General features: G+C 38.6%; 1 protein-coding gene across 5 annotated transcripts in view; it reads left to right on the top strand.

Moving 5' to 3' along the window:
* TMCC1 (transmembrane and coiled-coil domain family 1) overlaps positions 1 to 23,212 on the top strand; it is a 250,360-nt gene that overhangs the window by 42,015 nt on the left and 185,133 nt on the right. For 3 of the 5 annotated variants that reach the window (XR_011647564.1, XM_058288862.2, XM_058288864.2), the window contains exons 2-3: positions 17,355 to 17,410; positions 21,454 to 21,725. Coding sequence is in view for 4 of the 5 variants with exons in the window: in XM_058288862.2 (XP_058144845.1) it covers positions 21,495 to 21,725 (231 nt within the window). In the remaining variant the exon portion in view is untranslated. Of the gene's footprint in view, positions 1 to 17,354; positions 17,411 to 21,014; positions 21,726 to 23,212 lie in introns of all 5 variants that reach the window. The other 2 variants (XM_058288860.2, XM_058288863.2) reach the window with 1 other exon arrangement.

The following is a 23,212-nucleotide window of genomic DNA, read 5'->3' as shown; positions in this document are numbered from 1 at the left end:
ATCCCTGGTACCTCCTGAAAAAAACATTCGTACTAAGCTATAGTAACAAAAACACAGCATGGTATTGGCACAGAGACAGACATATAGACCAGTGCAATAAATAGAGTTCAGAAGTAAACCTCACACCTTTGGCCCGTTGATCTTTGACTTGGGTGCCAAGTCCACCCTGTGGAGAAAGAATAGTCTCCTCAACAAATGGTGCTGAAAAAACTGGCTACCATGTGCAAAAGAATGAAGGTAGACCTCTACTTTATGCCATATACATAAATTAACTCAAAATAGATCAGAGACCTGAATATAAGAACCCAAACTATTAAACTCCTAGAAGAAAACATAGGGAACAACTTCAGGACTTTGTGTTTGGCAGTGGTTTCTGAGACTTTACACCAAAAGCATGAGCTACAAAAGAAAATAGAGAAGTGGAGTGTAGCAGTTTGATATTATTGATGAATTCCAAAAAGAAATATTGGATTGTGTTTGTAAACTGGTCTTTTCCTCTAGGCGTATTAGATTACATTGGATTCAGAGGTTTGCTTGATGAAGTAATCATGTAAACCTCCTGTGCCAGTAGGGCATTGAGTCCTCGCCCTTTGGTGGGTTGGGACTCACATAAAAGGCATGGCAGAGGACTAAGTTGAGGGCTTTTAATGTTGGAGTTTTGATGTTGGAGTTTGATGCTGAAGCTGGAGCCCCAGGGATAGTGACAGAGCCGTTTACCTGATAGTCTGCAGCTGACCTTGTGGAGAAAATAGGAGCAGAGCCCAGAGGAACTCAGGAAGCCTGAACTCTGGCAGACATTGGCAGCCATCTTGCTCCAACACATGAAAAAATAGACTTTGGTGAGGGAAGTAACTTATGCCTTATGGCCTGGTATCTGTAAGCTCCTACTCCAAATAAATACCCTTTATAAAAACCAACCAATTTCTGGTATTTTGCATCAGTACCCCTTTGACTGACTAATATAGTAAGTTTTAGTCAAAATTAAAAAAAAAACCAACTTTTTTTTTTAATCAAAGGACTTTATCAAGAAAGTAAAAAGAAATTACAAAATGGGAGAAAATATTTGGAAACCATATATCTGATAAGTGTTTACTATTCAGAATATGTAAAGAACTCCTACAACTCAACAACAAAAAGAACCCATTGAAAAGTGGAAAAAAGACTTGAATAGATTTTTTCCAAAGAAGATAGGCAAGTGGAAATAAATGAAAATATGGTCAACATCATGTGGCCATTAGGGAACTGCAAATCAAAACTATAGTGAGATACCATCTCACTCTCGCTAGAATCTCTACTATTAAAAAAATGGAAAATTAATAAGTATCAGAGAGAATGTAGAGATATAGGAACACTTTTATGTTGTTGGTGGGGAATAAAATGTGCAGCCACTGTGGAAAATCGTTTGGCGATTCCTCAGAAAGTTAATATGGGATTATCATATGAGACAGCAACCCCATTTCTAGGTATATACCCCAAATAATTTGAATGCAGGCACTTGAACAGATATTTGCACACTAATGTTCTTAGAGGCATTATTTACAATTGCCAGAAGGTGGAAGCAAGCCAAGTGACCATCAATAGATGGTTGGATAAACAAAATGTGCTGTGTACAGAAAATGAAATGTTATTCAGCCATAAAAGAAATGAAGTTCTGATGGATGTAACAATATGGATGAACCTTGAAGACAGCATGTTGAGTGAAATAACCCAGAAAGGAAAGGACAAATACTATATGATCTTACAGAAGTTCTGATGGATGTAACAATATGGATGAACCTTGAAGACAGCATGTTGAGTGAAATAAGCCACACAGGAAAGGACAAATACCATATGATCTTACTTACATGGAATAAACAGAATATGCAGAAACATAAAGTGAGAAACTAGAATTCAGGTTCTAGGGGCTGGAATGAGAGATGGGATTAGGGAGAAAATGATTAGAGGTATGGAGTTTCTGTTTGGGGTGATAGAAAAGTTCTGGCAAAGGATGATGGTGATGTAGGCACAACTTTGCAAATGCAATTAATGCCACTGAACTGTATGTTTGAAAAGGAATAAAAAGGGAGATTTTCGATTTGTTACCACGCACACACACACCAACCAACCCATAGATACAACAGGAGTGAACCCTAATATAAACAGTGGGATAAAGTTAATAGTATACAGGCGGTGGACTTGGCCAGTGGTTAGGGCGTCCGTCTACCACATGGGAGGTCTGCGGTTCAAACCCCGGGCCTCCTTGACCCGTGTGGAGCTGGCTCATGCTTAGCGCTGATGCACGCAAGGAGTGCCGTGCCACGCAGGGGTGTCCCCCGCGTAGGGGAGCCCCACGTGCAAGGAGTGCGCCCCATAAGGAGAGCCGCCCAGCAAGACAGACAGTGCAGCCTGCCCAGGAATGGCGCCGCACACACGGAGAGCTGACACAACAAGATGACGCAACAAAAAGAAACACAGATTCCCATGCCCCTGACAGCAGAAGCAGACAACAACAGAAGCGGACAAAGAAGACTCAGCAAATAGACACAGAGAACAGACAACCAGGGTGGGGAGGGAAGGGGGAGAAATAAATAAATCTTAAAAAAAAGTTAATAGTATACATTATAATGTTTTATCAGTTGTAACAAAAATGCCACACTAATGTAAAATGTTAATAATATAGAAAACTGTGTATGGGGGAGTAGGAGTATCTGGGAACTCTGGTTCAGAAAAATCACTCAATGATTTTTCTGTAAACCTTTAATTGCTCTAATAAAAAAAGTGATTGTGGTTTCAAACATTTAAGAAATTTATTTGAGAAAAATGACAAAATGAAATGTCTGCATTAATAGTTATTTTAGCAGTGTGTATAGTTACTCTCTAGAAAGTAAAATTAGTTCTAGATTTTTGTTTTGGCTGTCTGTTGTTGACCTTGTTTGAATAACCTAATAAGACCTTGTTTGAATAACCTAATAAGTTTTAAAAATGATGTAGATTCATCATTAAGCTTTATTGCTAAATCCTTTGGTAATTTTGGAATCTAAAGAACCAGTATTTCTTTTTCTTAGCTCTCATTTGTCCTAAGAGACGTTTATTTCCTAAATTGTTAATTATTATTGATAGTACAGTATTAATTATGTGATATCTTAAATTTTTCACTCAGTTGCCTTTTATTTTTCTCATTAATTATAATATCCACTGTTTTTATGACTTAGAATTCTCAAAAAACCATTGAAGTCTTTGTCTACCAATAAAATAGGTGATTTCTCCAAACAACCATATCCATACTCAGGCTTTAGAATGGCCACTGTGAAATAGTGTGGGTTTTTCCCCCAACCAAGGAAGTGATCCAAGAATTTTGTGAATAAGGCTGAGAATTGACCTTGCCAGAATTCATGGGGAAAATGCCTGTCTTGTTTTGTATAGTGGAAGATAGTTTTTCATCCAAACTTTGCCCTGATTTCTTTTCCTTTTCCTTTTCCTACTGTGTTTTTTCTTTTCATTTTCTTTTCTTTCCTTTTCTTTTTTTTAAAGTGTCTAGGTATTTTTAGCTTTCTTAAAAATTTTTTTCTAGCTTTTTCTTGTCAGTGATTTATCTTGGGGTAAGTTGAGTAAGAGGTTCAGATTTCAAGACAAGTCAGGGATTTGTTTGCTTTGGGATGTGATATTTAGGTATAAAAAATTACTAGTAATTTTGCTATGAAAATTGCAATCAAATAGATTTAGGTGATTTTATTTAATTTAATGGAACTTGAGTTTTTGAAAGTTTCAGTGTGTAAATGAGAAGTCATAAAAGACCTTTCATGAAAACGATTTTCCCAACTACAGGGACATTGCTAAAGGAATTAAACATAGTAAGGACTGTGGTGATGGGAGTTTGATGGGGTGTTGAACGTTTGTGATAGCTGGCAACTGAATTTAGACTTAGGCAATCTGAACCATGGTCTAGGGCTCTTGAACATGGTTCATGCATTTATTCATTCATGCAACAAATTTTTATTGAGTACCTAGGCAGTGGGATATAATGTGAAAGAGAAACTGATGTGATACCTTCCCCCCATGGAACTTATTGTCTGGTGGAGGAGACAGACAATATTAAACTAATGTTAAATTAAATGTTAATATCAGCTTTGAGAGTGGTATAAGTGACTGCATTAGAGAGATCTGACCAGGTCAGAGAAGGCACCTCAAGAAATGATAGGTACATCTACTATGATTTGACGGAAGAGTTGGTGTTAACTTGACAAAGAGAAGAAGGGTAGTTGTCCAGGCAGAAGGAACAGCAGGTGCAGAAGCCTGTGGTGAAAGGGAGAATGTTGAAATGTGGGACTTAACCAAGACTAGTATAGCCTGATCAGTGAGAAATAGAGGGAGAAGGAACATAGTTTGAGATGGAAAAATAGGCCAGCCCTTGAAGAATTTCATAGGTCATCTTGAGAAGTTTTTGCCTTTATCCTAAGAGGAACAAAGAATCATTAAAGATTTTTTTTTTTAAGAAGGTAATGGGCATTGAACCTAGGACTGCATACATGGGAAACAGGCACGCAACCACTGAGTCGCATCTGCTCCCCCATTTAAGAGTGTTACGCAAGAGAGGACAAAGTCAGATTTGCTTTTCGATGAGAATATTTTTGACTGCAAAGTGGACAGTGGATGTAGAGGTACTGGTTAGGAAGCTAGTCTAGTTGCCCAGATGATGGATGATGGTGGCTTACTTAGACAAGAGTGGTGTTGGTGGAGAGGAAAGGAATTAATCTGAGAATATTTAAAAGTTATATTCAGCAGAACTTGGTGATGGGTAGAATATGAAGAGGGAGGGCGAAGACTCCTAGGTTTCCAGATGTAAGCAGTTTACTGAATTTTACTGAAAAAAGGAATAATGAAAAGAAGGCAGAGTGTTTTTTTTTTTTTTGGGGGGGTGGGGGGAGAACATGAGTTAGGTTTTAGATATATAGATAGAGCTTGAGGTCCCTTTTGGTGATGACCTAAAAGGAGAAGTCTTAGTGAAGGAGAGAATTTATTTCTTAGATTTAGATATACCCATTTATTGTGTTTAGTTTCATATTATTTTGTTTTTGAGATATAAGTTAATACATGCGTAGAAATTGCTTTTCCATAGTGGCATGCTCACAGAAACTTTCCCTATTCTTTAGATTTTTGTATGTGTTGTAGTGTGTACTGCAGTTATAAGTCAAAGAATAGGGATTAATACTTGCTGAATGTGTGATTGAATCAGTAACTTTAATGGTTCCCAGAAATGCTGTTCTTTTTGAGTTGACAAATATTAATAAGATAGCATTAGACTTACAGGAAGATGGCAGACTAGAAAGACATGGGGCTCTCTTCTCTTCCAGAAAAATAGTTAATGGATAGGCAGAAACGACCTGGAAATAAATCTTCTAGGATTTAGGACACCAGGGAAAGGCTGGACACTGCCCAAATGAGAGAGGAGCAAAGATAAAAGAATCATGACAGCAAAACTATGAGTTAAAAGCCACAGTTGCAAATGCTGCCATCCTCCCCTACCCTGTCGACACTTTTGAATTTTCAGGTCTTGGGGCTGGTAGCGATAGACAAAGAGGACCCCAGAGATGTACTTCCCAGGAAAGGAGAGAGAGAGGGACATAGCCTAAGGCTGACTCAGCTTTTGACGCACGTTTTTGGTCTGCTGTGTCCCACAGCCTTTCCATGCCGTGTGGGATGACGCCTTTGTTTGCCTTGGGACACAGCACAGGACTAAGGAGATCTGACCCTCTCAATCTTCCTCTGTACTGACCAGGACTGGTGTTGAGAATGCAGAAGGTGTGGAATTATTTCCTACGTGGGAAAAGAGAGGGAACTGCAAGCGAAGGTTGGAGAACAGCCTCTGAGAAAGTTTGAATTATGAGGTTCTTAGCCTGCAAGCAGGATTCTCTATCACATTGATCTGGTTCATGTTGCAGCAAACACACTCAAAACAGACCTTGAACTGAGAGGGCTGTCAAAGTGTGCCATCTGCTGGTGGACCAAAGAAGTGAAGATGCGGAAATTTAAAGTAAATAAAAGGGGAAGTGGCTGTGGCTCAATCAGATGAGTCCCCATCTACCATATGGGAGGCCCTTGGTTTGCGTTCCAGGGCCTCCTTGTGAAGTCAGGCTCACCTGCATGCTGCGGAGTGCCACCCGGGTTGCAGACTCTGCAGAGAGCTGACTCAGCAAGGTGATGCAACAAAAAGAAGTGAGACAAGGGAGAACACAGAAGCCACAGCAGATGGACACAGAGAGCAGACAGCAAGCAAGCTGCGAGGGGAAGAGGGGAAATTAAATAAATAAATACAGACACAGAAGAACATACAGCAAATGGTCACAGAGAGCAGACAGCACACAAAAAGCTGCAAGGGGGCAGGGATTAAAAAAAAAGTAAGGGGCTTTTCCTGACCTTTACAATCCTGCCTCCCCAGCACCCTAGGAATTGGATCTGCAGCCCATTACTGGGTCCAGGGCCCAGATTTGAGCAGCAAACAGGGACAGTCCTGAACACCCAGAACAGGTTGAACCAAGAATCGAAGAACAGTAGTAACACACATCCTCCTGCCACTATCCCTATGAAAGAGAAATCGAGCGTCTCAATAAAGTCACCATGTTAATCAGATGTCATTAAAAAAAATGGAAGAAATGGCTCAAGAAAAGGAATATATCAAAGCCCCAGAAGAGACGCAGGATTTGAGACAACAAGTCAATGAGTTGCACACCAATTTCCAAAATCAGTTTTAATGAGCCGAAAGACAATATGGCTAAAGAGAGAAAGACATCAAGGAGACATTGAGCGAGCACAAAGAAGAATTTGAGAACCTGAATAAAAAAGTAACAGAGCTCTTGGGAATGAAAGACATAAAAGGTGAGATCCAAAACACATTAGAGGCATATAAACAGCAGATTCGAAATGATAAAAGAGTAAATGATACAGAAGAAAGAGCAACTGGAATTGAAGAGAGAAAATAGAGGGAAAAGAATGGAAAAAATTGAGCCGGGGCTCAGGGAGATGAATGATAGCATGAAATGCAGCAACATACGTGTTCTAGGAGTTCCAGAAGGAAAAGAGAAGAGAAAAGGGGCAGAAAGAGTATTTGAGGAATAATAGCTGAAAATTTCCTAGTTCTCACAAAAGAAATGAACTTATGTGTTCAAGAAGGGCAGCATTACCCCAATCAGAATAAACGTGAAGAGACTCACTCAAAGACACTCAGTATGCCAAAGGTCAAAGATAAAGAGAAAATTCTGAGATTATTAGCAAGGGAGAAGTAGACCATCACATACAAGGGACACCCAGTAAGACTTAGTGTAGATTTCTCATCAGAAACCATGGTGGTGAGAAGACAGTGGTATGATACAATTTGGATACTGAGAGAAAAACTGCCAGCTGCGAATTCTTTATCCAGCAAAGTTGTTCTTTAAATTTGAATGTGAGTTTAAAATACTCAAATAAACAGAGACTGAGAGTTCATACAAAAGAATCTAGCTTTGCAGGAAATATTACAGGAAGCCTTATAGCCTGAAAGAAAAAGACAGGTGAGAGAGGCTTGGAGGAAAGTATAGAAAAAAGAATAGCAGAAAGAATAACCAAAAGAGTAAAAAGAAGGATGAAAATAAGATATGACATATGAAAACCAAAGAATAAAATGGTGGAAATAAATAATGAAATTATACTAATATCATTGAATGTGAATGGATTAAACTCCCCAATCAAAAGATAATAGGCTGATAGAATGGATTAAAAAAGCCTGAGCCATCCATATGCTGCCTACAAGAGATGCACCTGAGACCCATAGATATAAACAGATATAAACTGTCTGAAAATGAAGTTGGAAAAAGATACTCCATGCAAACAGTAACCAAAAAGAATAGAGGTAGCTATACTAATACCAGGCAAAACAGACTTTAAATGCAAAAAAGTTTTAAGAGATATAGAAGGCCAATATATATTAATAAGAGGTACAATGCATCAGTAAGAAATAACAGTCATAAATACCTACGCACCATACCAGTGTGCCCCATAATACTTAAGGCAAACCCTGGCAAAATTGAAGGGAGAAATCTACATCTCTGCAGTAATAGTTGGAGACTTCAGTACACAACTCAGATCATTAGCTACAACAACTGGACAGAAGATTATAAAGGAAATAGAGAACTTGAACAATATGATAAATGACCTAGATCTACAGATAACATCCAGAATGTTGTACCCCAAATCAGCAGGTTATACATTCTTGTCAAGTAGTCATGGATCTTGTGCTAGGATAGACCACATGTTAGGTTACAGTGCAGGTCTCAATAAATATAAAAAGCTTGAAATTATACATAGCACCTTCTCAGATCATAATGGAATGAAACTGGAAATAATAATAAGTGAGAAAGGCAAATTCGCAAATGTGTGGAGCCTGAACAACACACTTCTAAATAATCAGTGGGTCAAAGAAGAAATTGCAAGTGAAATTAGTAAATATAACGAGACAAATGAAAATGAAAAAAAAAAAAAACCTATTAAAATTTATGGGATACAGCACAGGCAGTCCTGTGAGGAAAGTTTTTTAGCCCTAAACACCTATATTAAAAAAGAAGAAAGAGCTAAAATCAAAGATCTTATCAATCAACTGGAGAAACTAGAAAAAGAACAGCAAACCATTCTCAAAGAACGCAGAAGGAAAGAAATAATAAAGATTAGAACAGGAAAAAGAAAAAAAAAAGATTAGAGCAGAGTTAAATAAAATTGAGAACCAAACATCCATAGAGAAAATCAACAAAACTAAAAGCTGGATCTTTGAGAAGATAATAAAATTGACACACCCCTTGCTAGACTAACAAAAGAAAAGATGCAAATAAATAAAATCAGAAATGAAAGGGTGGAAATCACAAGTCACCCCACAGAAATAAAGTTACATGAAACTGCATGCCAACAAACTGGACAACCTGGATGAATTCGGCAAATTCCTAGAAATGCACAACCTATACTGATATTACAAGAAATACAAGAACTTAGCAAAACGATTGCATTTTAAAGAGATTGAATCAGTTATCAAAAACCTCCCAACAAGGAAAAGTCCAGGACCATCTAGATGGCTTCACAGGTGAATTCTACCAAGCATTTTGAAAAGAATTAACATCAATCCAGTTTAAACTCTGCCGAAAAAGTGAAGAGGAGGAAAGATTACCCAACACATTTTATGAAACCAGCATCACCCTAATACCGAAGTCTGATAAAGACACTACACAAAAAGAAAATTACAGACCAACCTCTCTAACAAACATAGATAGAAAAACTTTAAACAAAATACTTGCAAATAGAATCCTACAGCATATCAAAGACTTACAGATCACAACCAAGTAGGATTTATTCCTGGTGTGCAAGGGGTGGTTCACCATCAGAAAATAAGTTAATGTAATTCACCACATTAACAAATTAAAGGAGTAAAATGACAGGATCACCTCAATTGATGCAGACAAGGCATTCAACAAATTCAGCATGATAAAAACACTCTAAAAGATAGAATTCAATGGAAAATTTCTTAATATGATAAAGGGCACATGTGAAAAAACCCATACCCAACATTGTACTCAATAGGGAGAGGTTGAAAGCTTTCCCTCTAAGATGGAGAACAAGACAGTGATGCCCATTGTCACCATTGTTGTTCAACATTGAGCTAGAAGTTCTAGCTAGAGCACTTAGACAAGGGAAAAAAAGCAAAACAAAAACGGAAAAAAAAAAACAAAACAAAAACGCATCCAAATAGGAAAAAAGTAAAAATCTCACTATTCACAGATGAGATGATCCTGTATTTAAAAAATTCTGAAATGTCTGCAATAAAGTTACTGGAGCTAATAGTTGAGTTCAGCAAAGTGGCAGGATACAAGATCAACGCTCAAAAATCAGTAATGTTTCTGTACACAAGTACTGAACATCTAATGAGTAAATCAGGAAAAATTCCGTACACAGTAGCAACAAAAAGACTCAGATACCTAGGAATCAATTTAACTGAAGAAGTGCAGGACATATATGCAGAAAACTACACAGCAATGGATAGAGAAATCAAGGAAGATGTAAACAAATGGAAAGACATTTCGTTTTCATGGATTGGAAGACTCAATATTGTGAAAATGTCAGTCCTTCCTGTAGCAGTTCGATAGGGTTATGAATTCCAAAAATAGATATGGGATTATGTTTGTGATCTGGTTTCTACCTGGATGTGATTGCGTTATGATTAGGGCATTGAGTCCCCACCCCTTGGTGGATGGGGACTCACTGATAAAAGGCATGGCAAAGGACAGAGTTGAGGGTTCTTAATGTTGGAGTTTTGATGTTGGAGTTTGATACTGAAGTCTTAAGCTGGCACCATGGGAAGTAAGCTCACAGAGGAAAGAGAAGCAAGCCCCAGGAAGAAAGGTACTTTGAATCCAGAGAGAAGCAAGACCTCAGAAGGGAGGAACCCAGGAAGTGTGAACCCTCACAGATGTCGACAGCCATCTTGCTCCAACATGTGAAAATAGACTTTGGTGAGGGAAGTAACTTATGCTTTATGGCCTGGTATCTGTAAGTTCCTACCCCAAATAAATACCCTTTATGAAAACCAACCAATTTCTGATATTTTGGATCAGCACCCCTTTGACTGACTAATATATTTCCCAAGCTGATTTATAGATTTAATGCAATGTCAATCAAAATTCCAATATCCTACTTTACATAAATAGAAAGGCAATTACCAAATTCATTTGGAAGGAAAAGTGCACCTGAATAGCCAAAAGCATTCTATAAAAGGAGCAATGTGGAATTTCACTGCCTGACCTTGAAACATATTACAAAGCGACAGTAGTCAAAAGAGTGTGGTATCGGCATAAAGTAGACACATCAATCAGTGGAACAGAACTGAGAGTCCAGAAATAAACCCTCACCTCTATGGCCAGTTAGTTTTTGATAAACCCACCAAAGCCATGTTAACAGGACACAACAGTCTCTTCAACAAATGGTGCTGGGGGATCTGGAAAGCCATAAAAGAATGAAAGAGGACCCCTTCCTGTACAAGAATCAACTCAAAGTGGGTCAAAGATCCAAATAAAAAAACCAGGACTATAACATTACCAGAAGAAAATGTAGGGAAACATCTTTTTTAAAAAAATTTAAACAAAAAAATTTATTGATACATATTAATAAAGCATACAGTTTATTCAAATTTTACAACCAGTGGTATTTGGTATAATCACACAGTTGTGCATTCATCACTTCAGTCACCATTAGAGCATGCTCAATATTTCCAGATAATGATAAACAGAAAAACAGACAAACCAGAAAATTCATCATCTCTTAATCTCTCTATGGGGAAACATCTTAAACACCTTGTGGTGGGTGGTGGTTTCTTGAACCTTATACCCAAAGCATGTGCAGCAAAGGAAAAAATAGGTAAATGGGACATCCTCAGAATTAGACACTTTTGCATCTCACAGCACTTTTGCCACAAGTTTGAAAGGGTAGCCAACTCAATGGTAGAAAATGTTTGGAAATCACATATCTGCTGTTTAGTATCCATGATATATAAAGAAATGCTATGACTCAACAATAAAAAGACGAATGACTCAGTTTTAAAATTGGCAAATGACGTGAATAGACATTTGTTGAAAGAAGAAATAAAAATGGCAAAAAAAAAAAACCATCAAAAAATGTTCAGCATCACTAGTGATTAGATACATGCAAATCAAATGATAATAAGATATCATTTCACACCTATCAGAATGCCTACTTTTATTTTTTTAAAGATTAAAAAAAAAATATTTCTCTCCCATTCCCCCTCCCCCCCAGTTGTCTGCTCTCTGTGTCCATTCGCTGTATGTTCTTTTGTGACCACTTCTAGCCTTATCAGCGGCACCGGGAATCTGTGTTTCTTTTTGTTGTGTCATATTGTTGTGTCAGCTCTCCGTGTGTGCGGCGCCATTCTTGGGCAGGCTGCACTTTCTTTCGTGCTGGGCTCTCCTTACTCCTTGTGCATGGGGCTCCCCTATGTGGTGGACACCCCACGTGGCAGGGCATTCCTTGCGCGCATCAGCACTGTGCGTGGGCCAGCTCCACACGGGTCAAGGAGGCCCGGGGTTTGAACCGCGGACCTCCCATGTGGTAGGTGGATGCCCTATCCATTGGACCAAGTCCGCTTCCCAGAATGCCTACTTTTAAAAAGACAGAATTACAAGTGTTGGAGAGGGTGTGGAGGGATAGGAACACTTACTCACTGTTGGTGGGAATGTAGAATTTTATAACCACTGTGGAAGACTGTTTGGCAGTTCCTAAGAAGCTTAATATAGATTTGCCACATGACCACTACTGGGTATATACCCAGAAGAATTGAGAGCAGTGACACAGACATCTGCATACCAGTGTTCATATCGGTGTTTTTTTGTTTGTTTTTAAAGATTTATTTATTTATGTATTTATTTCTCTCTCCTTCCTCCCCCCTGCCCCCCAGGTGTCTGCCCACTGTGCCCATTCACTGTGTGTTCTTCTGTGACCGCTTCTATCCTTATCAGCAGCATTGGGAATCTGTGTTTCTTTTCGTTGTGTCATCTTGTTGTTGTGTCAGCTCTCCGTGTGTGTAGTGCCATTCTTGGGCAGGCTACACTTTCTTTCGCACTGGGCGGCTCTCCTTATGGGACGCACTTCCTGTGCCTGGGGCTACCCTATATGGGGGACACCCCTGTGTGGCACGGCACTCGTTGTGTGCATCAGCACTGCACATGGGCCAGCTCTACATGGGTCAAGGAGGCCCGGGGTTTGAACCGCGGACCTCCCGTTTGGTAGGTGGATACCCTATCCATTGGGCCAAGTCCGCTTCCCCATATTGGTGTTATTGATGATTGCTGAAATTTGGAAACAGCCCAGGTGTCCAGCAACCAATGAATGGATAAAGAAACTGTAGTGTAATACACACAATGGAATATTATGCAGCTGTAAGGAGAAATGAAGTCATAAAGCTTATGACAATGTGGATGAACCTGGAGGACATTGTGTTGAGTGAAGCAGTCCAGACACAAAAGGACAAATGCTGCGCTAAGTCAGCAGTCGGTTGCCTTGAAGGGAAGGCAACACAGAACTTTGTGAAATAAAGGACAGAGAGAGAGAACATGAGAGGAGATAAAGATGGGACCAGGGGACTCACAGCTTCATGAAGCTGAGAGCCTCGACTCTAGTTTCCACCTCTTATTTATTGGAAACTAGAAGCAGCTGTTTGCTATCAACTGCAACATCATCTATAATAATAGGGAACAATTGCAACATCTACAATAAGGAGCAAATGCAATGTTTACAATAAGGAACGGGTCATACCAAGTTCAAATACAATTTAAACTCTTTCCCACATTTCCCCCTTTTTGTTTTTGCACATAGGAGTTCACACAAAAACTAGGTATATTCCAGTAAAGTGTTCTGCTAGATTAAATGCTTTGTAACATCTAGCTCATGGCTAGGAAGTCCTGAACCAGCAACTGATACCAGAATCTTGATTAAAAATAACAAGTGAAAAGTGCTGACCCATAAGGCATTGGTTCACTTATTAACAAAGCTTTCTGCATGATATTTTCACTTTTAGGTTTGAACAATACTCATTAAATTTTTTCTCAATACCTTCAGTCCCAGGAATGTTCAAATTTAAAACAAGAGATTTACATATGCATTCAATAAGGTACATTTATGTATCACTTTCAGTTCATCAAATTACATAAATATACAATATGTTACATTTTTAAAGTTTTGATTAGTATTCAAGCATTTTATACATAATCCATAACTGCAACAACAAACAATAAGACTTCCAACTAGCAGACATTTAATAAATAGACTTTCATTTCTCATGGGCTTAAGATTCCCAACCGGCAAAGCTATATAGGCCAATATTAGTGCTGGCCACATCCAATTCACCTTCTCCCTTTTTTTAAGTAGCCTGCTGGAGGTCCTCTTACTCCCATGAAGGACCTTTCCCAATGAACACATCTCAGGGAATAAAAGATTTTTAGTATTCCAACAATATTACAAATTCCATTAACATGAGAAAGCATTGTACTTTATCAGGTATAGCAGAGAGTACAGTTTTGTCTTAACCCAACCAAACAACATTTAATAATTTGATAGAGTAGCAGGGACCTTACAGCTTGTCCCGATTGTTTGCTTATTCCAGGCCCTTAAAATACCATTGTCTCTCATGTTTTTTAGTAGGGTCATTGCCACAGGTTTCTTCTTTGCAGCCAGATTCATTGCCATCAGACCAGGGCAGAAAGCCTTGAAGAACTGCAAAAGTCCATTTTGACCTTTTCACACAGTTTTTGTACTTTTTGTATTCATTCAGGCTTGTTTTACTTTTACAAAACACATTATCTCACTGAATGCTAGTACAGTACTTTTACAGCTTGCTATGTGCATACTAGTTCTGTCCCACATATCTCCATACTAACCATTTTATTTTAGGACAAAATATACCTTATGAAATTTCAGTTCGCATTCCCACAAACTTTTTACCTTTTTCAATATTTGCTTAACTTTTACATCTTTCATTTTATCCTATGAAAAAAACTAAATTATTCATTTCAATTTAAGCAAGACCTATTTTTTATGAAGAAACTTATAGTAATTCTATTAATCAAGACTTATAACTATAGCGATCTCATTAATATTTTAAACTTAGATAATAATGAAAGCGCTTATTTAATTTTTTGGTCATTTGAATAGAGCTCTTTCAGAACCTTTTATTTAATTTTGTCACCAGACACATGAAAATATATACTGACCTTTCTTTTTTCCTCTTCCTTTTTCTCTTTCTTTCCTTTTCTTCCTTTCTCTCTTGCTCTTCTTTCCTATCTTTCTTTTTTCCTTTTTTTTCCTTTTCTTTTTTCCTTCCTTTTTCTCTTTCTTTTTCACACACTGAAATAATTAGAACACACACACTGACATTGAACAAACACAAAAGCAGTTCCAAATCTGTTGATCTAGAATTTCTTCATTCCTTCCTTTTATAATTCAACATTTCTTTTCCAGTTTTCCTCCTCTCGATTTCTTTCTTAATCTCTTTCTGTCCCTAAGCCATACTTGCTTTATGATGCCATTCTTGAACAAGTTCTGTAGTTTAGATACTTTGATGTAAAGCCACTCTACTCTTCGGAATGAGACCCAACTGTATAGTTTCCAGTGTCTGTCTCTCCATCTGCATGACCGGAGGTTCTGGGTTCCATAGGAACTTCTGTGTCTCTTGGCGTTCATGGTATGGCTTTATCTGATGAGCTGATACCCACACAGGATGTTCTCCATCTCCTGGGGAAATACAAGCAAACCCTCGAGGACTTTGAAGGATTTCCAAACCACTCGGGGCTCTGTGCCATTATACCAACTTGAGTTTTGCTCCAGGTGATCCTTCTTCCCTTCGGGTCCCTGTTTCAGTGCCAGTTGCTGAGCTTCCCTTTGGGCCTCACATTGGGCGCCAGGTGCTGCGCTGAGTCAGCAATTAGTTGCCTCGAAGGAAAAGCAATGCAGAATTTTATGAAATAAAGGACAGAGAGAGACACACAAGAGAGGACATAAAGTTGGGACCAGGGAAAGCAGACTTGGCCCAGTGGATAGGGCGTCCGCCTACCACATGGGAGGTCTGTGGTTCAAACCCCGGGCCTCCTTGACCCGTGTGGAGCTGGCCCACGCACAGTGCTGATGTGTGCAAGGAGTGCCCTGCCACGGAGGAGTCCCCTGCGTAGGGGAGCCCCATGTGCAAGGAGTGCGCCCCATAAGGAGAGCCACCCAGCATGAAAGAAAGTGCAGCCTACCCAGGAGTGGCGCTGCACACACGGAGAACTGACACAGCAAGATGACGCAACAAAAAGAAACACAGATTCCTGTGCCGCTGACAACAACAGAAGCATACAAAGAACACAGCAGCAAATAGACACAGAGAACAGACAACCGAGGTGGGGCGGGGGAAGGGAGAGAAATAAATAAATAAATCTTAAAAAAAAAAAAGGAATTATCCTACCATTTGAAGCCCTTTATCTACTAACCCTTACCTAATCAGTCTTATTTCCCCCACTCAGAAATGCATATCTGCCATTACAATCATCTGGCTTCTTTACTGGCCCCTAAACTTAACTATGTTTACTTTTCTTTCTTAATGGAAGTCTTGGCTCACATCTTGTTGCTTATCCTTACATCTTCTCATCCTTCAAGTCTCAGTTAAAGCCTCTTCTTGAACTTTCCCAAACAAATCCAATCCAAATTGATCTTTCTGACTTCTGATGGCAATTGAAGATTTCCTAACTCACTTGAGCATTACTTATGTTCTGTTCTGTTTTCCAGTAGTTCAAGTATGTAGATCTTGTTTTCCATCCTAGATTGTGAGTTGCTCAATGGCTTTTTTTTGGTATGTTTAATGCTGAGCATATAGCACTTGACTGATTAAATTGCTTCCCTGATAATGGCTTTCTGAATCTAGTTTTCCAGGAAAATCTGAATTTCAGTGCATCTTGATTCTGTTATATCTGGTAGAAAAGGATTTTTGAGTTGCCCCTGCTTTTTTTTTTTTTTAATACCTTTTGACATTTTATTTTATTTATTTATTTATTTAATTTCTCTCCCCTTCCCCCACCCCCGCCCCAGTTGTCTGTTCTCTGTGTCCATTTGCTATGTTCTTTTTGTCCGCTTCTGTTGTTGTAAGCGGCACGGGAATCTGTGTTTCTTTTTTTTACGTCATCTTGCTGTGTCAGCTCTCCATGTGTGGCGCCATTCCTGGGCAGGTTGCGCTTTCTTTCACGCTGGGTGGCTCTCCTTACAGGGCGCACTCCCTGTGCGTGGCGCTCCCCTACACGGGGATACCCCTGCGTGGCACTCCTTGCACGCATCAGCACTGTACATGGCCAGCTCCATACGGGTCAAGGAGGCCCGGGGTTTGAACCGTGGACCTCCCATGTGGTAGATAGACACCCTATCCACTGGGCCAAGTCTGCTTCCCTGCCCCTGCTTTTAAAATTGTGTTGTTTTCATGTATTTGTTTTATATTTTATGCTACTTTAAGATTAGAAATAATGGAATGTCCATTCCTTATTCTGTATCATAGCATTAAAATATTCATTGCTACTTAGAACATGTGCCACTTAACCTTTTTAAAGTACTGACAAGTTAATATTTTTTTCCAAAGTATCTTTTTCTTGATTACAATTTATTTTTGGAAAATTAGAAAATATTGGCGAATCTAGAAAAAAATTATCCTGATCCTGCCAACGAGAATTAAATTACCGTTAATATTTTTCTCTTCTTTCATTGTTTATCTAGATCTCTATAATAGATAAATTTCCCCAAAGTTTCTCACATTGTAATTCTTAATGTTTGCTTTTCAGCTTCTCATACAAGGATCTCTGTACACCTTAGAAGTACTTGAGGAAGAGTGATGAAGGCAAGTACCTAATTCTTTATAGACAGTGAAATTAACTTTGTTTATGGCCATACCAAAAAGCTTTGGTCACCAAATCTATAAAAAAAAAAGAAAAAAAAAATGTAAATAATTAGGAATGGTTTTGTAGGGCACCCTTCTAATCCTTTTTTTTCCTCCTATTCATTTGACAGAATTTTGAAAGTATATTTTTTCCACTTATTTCTGATATTAATTTGGAACAGCTTTTTTCCTGAATATGAACTAATGGTGTATTATGTCTGGCAAAACTGTAGTGGAAAAGTAATTGTTGAAAAGTCTGAGAATTTAATAAAATCAGGAGAAATACCTGGTGGTCTGTAGGCGGCTGCCTTTCCCTGTTCTTCCCTCCTCCTTTTCATTCTATCTCCTCCTCTCCTCTTTCTCCTATGCACTCTTTCTTCCATCCCCTTTCCTCCGGTTCCTCTAGTTTACGTATAAGAACTTTACCTTTTGGAGAAGGTAAGTAAATAAAAGAGAAGCCTACATTTCCTTCTTTACCAAAGCACTTTTGGCTTGCAGTTGTACTTGTTTGTGCTAAACCAGGAATCTCAATATAATTATTTGGGGATTTTTAATAAATGGAGCAGCAATTATTTGAGTTTTATTGTATGAAGAAGAAAATAGGGGTGTCCTAAAAAAACTTTGGCATTATTGAATTCTTTTACTGGTTTCATTCTTACTGTCAGCAATTTTATAGTGTTGTTAATTATTACAACATTCCAGTCTTTGGTATTTTGGGCACTACATTTGACCTTCCATAATATTTGACATATATCAAAATGTGACCTTTAAGATTTTCTGTTAATGAATAGAACCTTTAAGTAAGCTTGAGAATGTTTACTGTTTTTCTTGTTATAGTGCTATCACAGCAGTAATGCAGGTGATAGCTACAGGTTAATTGCCAGGTTACATTTTATAAGCAAAGTGATAGTTTGTTTTCAGAATTCTATTCTTAGCTTATAGTCTTAACGTTTAAAGCTCGTTGTAGTTTTGTTTTTTGTATTTTTTAGGGCTATATGCTTTATGAGCATATGGGCGTTAGTATGATTGAGGCATTTTTTGCCTTTGGAAATCCTGGAATTCATTATTATTCTATTACCTAATCTTTGCACCTGTGAGGACAGCCTGTGCAAACCTTGACCTGGAAATTGATACCCTATTTCTGTTTTCCTAGGGAATGATGGCACTTCCTTGTAATCAGTCATCATTTAGGATTATATGAAAATAAATGATTTGGAAATGCTAGTAAAATCTCCAATGAAGTTAACTACTGACATTTTTAATGTTCCATTTTGTCCATTTTAAAAATAAACAGATGGACACCTGATTTTTTTCCCACTGCCTGAAGAAACATATTTGCTGAGTAGTTAATTCCTAATATCTTTGTGGTAGTAGATCAAGTAGATCATTTACTTTCTCCACTAACCTTGACACTCTTCCTTTTATTCATCTTATCTCTTCATCTTATGGTATAAACATATTTTATAACTTTTCTTTCCAACAGCAACAAACAAAAATCAGTTGTATTATTTAGTAATGTAATACAAATAATGAAGAAACTAAATTATTCCCTCAGTATCATCCTGATGCTTTCACATTCTCATTCTTCTCAGAGTCTAATTAGCCCAGTGCAGAAAGAGATTAGTTGATGTACACCATTACTGGGTTATCTTGGTTACGTAGCCCTTTTTCTCTGAGGTGCTCAATGCTTTGCAGAGTGGAAATTATTCAATAACTGTTAGTATGCCAGACAAACCCATGAGAGAAGGTAAGGATAATTAAATATATATATAGTATTGGCAAAATTTTTGCACTCTTGGAGCCCCAGAAAACTCCAGTAGGGACCAAGGCAGACATTAATAAACTTTAAAGATTTCTTTTCTGGATCTCCCGAAGGGAAAGAGAAAAACAAAATAAAAGCAGTGCACAGTTAGAAAAAGGTTAAAAAACCACAGTGGGTGGCAAGATTTCAGTGGGGCCACAAAGAGTTTGGAATAAAGGCAGTGAAATTTTCCATTCTAGTGGCTATTCCTCATTTGCCTAGTTTGGGAACAAAGAATTTAGTGGTGTTCAGAAAGTAGGAAGGTATTGTTGAGAGACAGATGTCTCTAAACCTGTTTCATTCTTTATGTTCCTGAGTCATGAAGAGGCTAGGAGATGGGGAAATAGGTCTGAAAGAACATGGACAGTGGTGCCACAATGCCAAGAACTGTGTGTCCATATAATGTGGTAGGAAGGTCTTCTGAAAGTAGTCAGTAGGAAGCAAACTCTGGTTGGTTTGCATTCCCGTTGCTCTGAACTCTAGTAGCCTTGAAATCACAATGAACTCATATGCAGCTAATTTTTTGGCTTCTAGGTTGCTGCTTGGTGGTAAGGAGTCCTGTACCCCTAGAACATGACCACCAAAATGTTTCATTGGTAGTGACTTAGGTTGTTCAAGATATTTGGCAGTTTAGGGATTTTTTTTTTTTTTTTTTTTTTTTAGTATAGGGATTTTTAAAGCCTGCTTAAAAAAAAAAAGCTGAGGAAAAATATAAAAGTAAAGAACCTCCCACACAGTGTTTTTGTCCCTTCTAACAATTTCCTTGCATTAATACAGTTTGATTTGATATATATACAGGAAGACAATTAAAAAATAAACCCTTTATCCCCTCCCCCCTTTTTTGCATGTGAGCTCAATAACCATGACAAGTATGCTGACCTTTTATCTCTTAGTTTCAGCCTTCTTTTAATTTTCTGCATTTATTACTAGTGTGTCGTTATTTAACCCTTCTCTTTCTATACTTTTCCATCATGCCCAGTCACTGCATTACTTGTCTGCATTTGCGTTTGTGTGGATATATGGGAAGATTCTGTAAGAGATGACACTATTGTGAGAAAGGAATTTTTGTAAATCCCCTTTCTTGATAACTCTACTGAGTAAAGCTCTAGTTTCTCTGAAAATTTGTCTGGACCGTTCACTCATGGTGCCAGAAAAGTCATTTGTACTTCAGCTGAGAATTCAGTATTTAATTCCCTTGTCTTCTCAAAAAAGCAAACCTGTCACCTCTAGTCACCAGTGAACTTGATGGATATGAATGGTAACAAGGAATACCTGTTTTCCATGAAAACATACATATAGTTAGATTGGGATATCTACTTCTCCCTGTTATTCTTTGAATTCACTTTCAAAGGTTTTAGCATACGAATAACTGTCATTATGAATGAGAGGGATTAAATTGCCTCACTTAGATTGAACATACTATATGGTTTGTTCTCTCTTTATTTCCTAAGCAATGACTGCTTGGTCAACTGCTATTACGTTGTCTACTTCAGGATGGCTCCTCTGGTATCTAATAATTCATATGTTGTAACTTGTAGGGATTTTTTTTTTAACATTGCATTCTTCATTCCCTGGGTACTTGTTCTGGGCTTTTTCTCCAATTCTAGGAAAGAATCATTACTTACTATCTACAAAAGTGTCTTTTAATCTTTTGATTGCATAATGCTAGTGTCTGTTTGGCTAGCAGCATGTTTTTCTTTGCTTTAACAATGGAGTTTTTGCCTGGATTTATAATATGAAGTTTTTTTTTGTGTTTTTTTTAAGCATTAGATAGGCATGAAGCCTCCGTCTTACAGCTGCATGTGTAGTCACTGTTGAAGCGAAGCAAATGCTTATCTAATTTGACAGTCTTGGTGTGTTTTAAAAATTTTGAGTTTGCAAATAAGCATATTAAGTCTACTGATGGAGCCTTCGGGCAGTGAACAGTTATATGAGGACCCTGATCCGGGAGGCAAACCCCAAGATGCAGAGGCCAGAAAACAGACAGAATCAGAACAAAAGTTGTCTAAAATGACTCACAATGCTTTGGAGAACATTAATGTGATTGGCCAAGGCCTGAAGCATCTCTTTCAGCACCAGCGCAGGAGGTCATCAGTGTCTCCACACGATGTGCAGCAAATTCAGGCAGAGCCAGAACCTGAAATGGATCTGGAAAGCCAGAACACATGTGCTGAGATTGACGGTGTCTCCACCCACCCCACAGCTCTGAATCGAGTCCTGCAGCAGATCCGAGTGCCACCTAAGATGAAGAGAGGGACGAGTTTGCATAGTAGGCGGGGCAAGCCAGAGGCCCCAAAGGGAAGCCCTCAAATCAACAGGAGATCTGGCCAGGAGATGGCAGCCGTTATGCAGTCAGGCCGGCCCAGGTCTTCATCCACGACAGATGCTCCTACCAGCTCAGCTGTGATGGAAATAGCTTGTGCTGCTGCTGCTGCTGCTGCATGTCTACCTGGAGAGGAGGCAACTGCAGAGCGGGTAAGTCTGTTGGGTTTCTTTTTCTGTTAACTTACTATTCTCTGTGTCTAGGACTCTCCAAACTTTTAAAGAGATACCTTAGCAGATACCTCAGAATTGTGGTAAAAGAAGTTTCCCCTTTCATGAGCTAAATGGAATGAATAATTCTAGGTAATGAATGAATGTTTATTCCTATTGTTTTTCTACACATTGCTGTATTTTGTTCTGTTCTTTTGCTAAAACTTTATGCTTTGTTTGCTCATTATGTACTAAAAAGGCTCAGTTTTATGGTAGAGGAGGAACAAAGGAGTTTTTTGCTATTTTGTTTCTATTTTACACATGGAAATGACTTTCTTACATTAATGAAGGTAGTGAACAAAATTGTAGAATCCAGATTTTGTCTTTGCTATCATGGTAACATACTAAATTGCTAATAATTTTCATACATACTGTACCACATCAATATACTTTTTGCTTTCCACATTAGAGTATCAACACTATTATAATTTGCTATTAATAAACAGCTTTTTTATCTGTATATGGGAGAAGTAGGCATAACAAATTGAGGGGGAATTCCATCCATATAACTTTCACTTTACCTCTCATTGAGCAAACAGAAGAAATAGTTCTGTTAGGGTTGAAAACTCAGGTCATGTGGTCAGGCTGGTAGAGACAATGAGTGAAGCTTGGTTGGCATAAGTGTTATGGGGCCTAGGCAAATGGAAGAGACCGTGCCCTGTCTAAAAGGGGGAAGCATCTTCTCAGCTTTAGCTGATTGTTTTCATTTAAAACTATGGACCCGGGAAACGGACTTTGGCCCAGTGGTTAGGGCGTCCGTCTACCATATGGGAGGTCCGCGGTTCAAACCCCGGGCCTCCTTGACCCGTGTGGAGCTGGCCATGCGCAGTGCTGATGCGCGCAAGGAGTGCCATGCCACCCAAGGGTGTCCCCCGCGTGGGGGAGCCCCACGCACAAGGAGTGCGCCTGTGAGGAAAGCCGCCCAGCGTGAAAAGAAAGAGCAGCCAGCCCAGGAATGGCGCCGCCCACACTTCCCGTGCCGCTGACGACAACAGAAGCGGACAAAGAAACAATATGCAGCAAATAGACACAGAGAACAGACAACCAGGGGAGGGAGGGAAATTAAATAAATAAATAAATCTTTAAAAATAAATAAATAAATAAATAAATAAAACTATGGACCCAGTCCTGCCAGACCTTCTGATTTTTCAAAAGAAACTGGAAATCTAGATGAAAAATCTCTTGATTTTTAATACATTATGTAAGCTAAACAGACCACATTTATGGGCCTTTTAAGTCACCATCTAGTTATCTTTCTGTTTACTTTTATTTATTCCCTAAGGCTTTTATGATCATTGATTCACTTTGTTCTGTGTCTGCTTCTGACACAGTTAAGTTTATTTTATTGGCTATTAAGTTGCCTGGAAATCTAAGTGTCGAACTAGTACCTTTAAACTTCTTCTACCTAAATGTGACATTAAAAACAAACC

This window comes from Dasypus novemcinctus, chromosome 26, assembly GCF_030445035.2.
Source record: "Dasypus novemcinctus isolate mDasNov1 chromosome 26, mDasNov1.1.hap2, whole genome shotgun sequence".
NCBI classification, from domain to species: Eukaryota; Metazoa; Chordata; class Mammalia; order Cingulata; family Dasypodidae; genus Dasypus; species Dasypus novemcinctus.
Note: the sequence above shows the minus strand (reverse complement) of the source record. Positions and strands in the feature narration are given on the sequence as shown.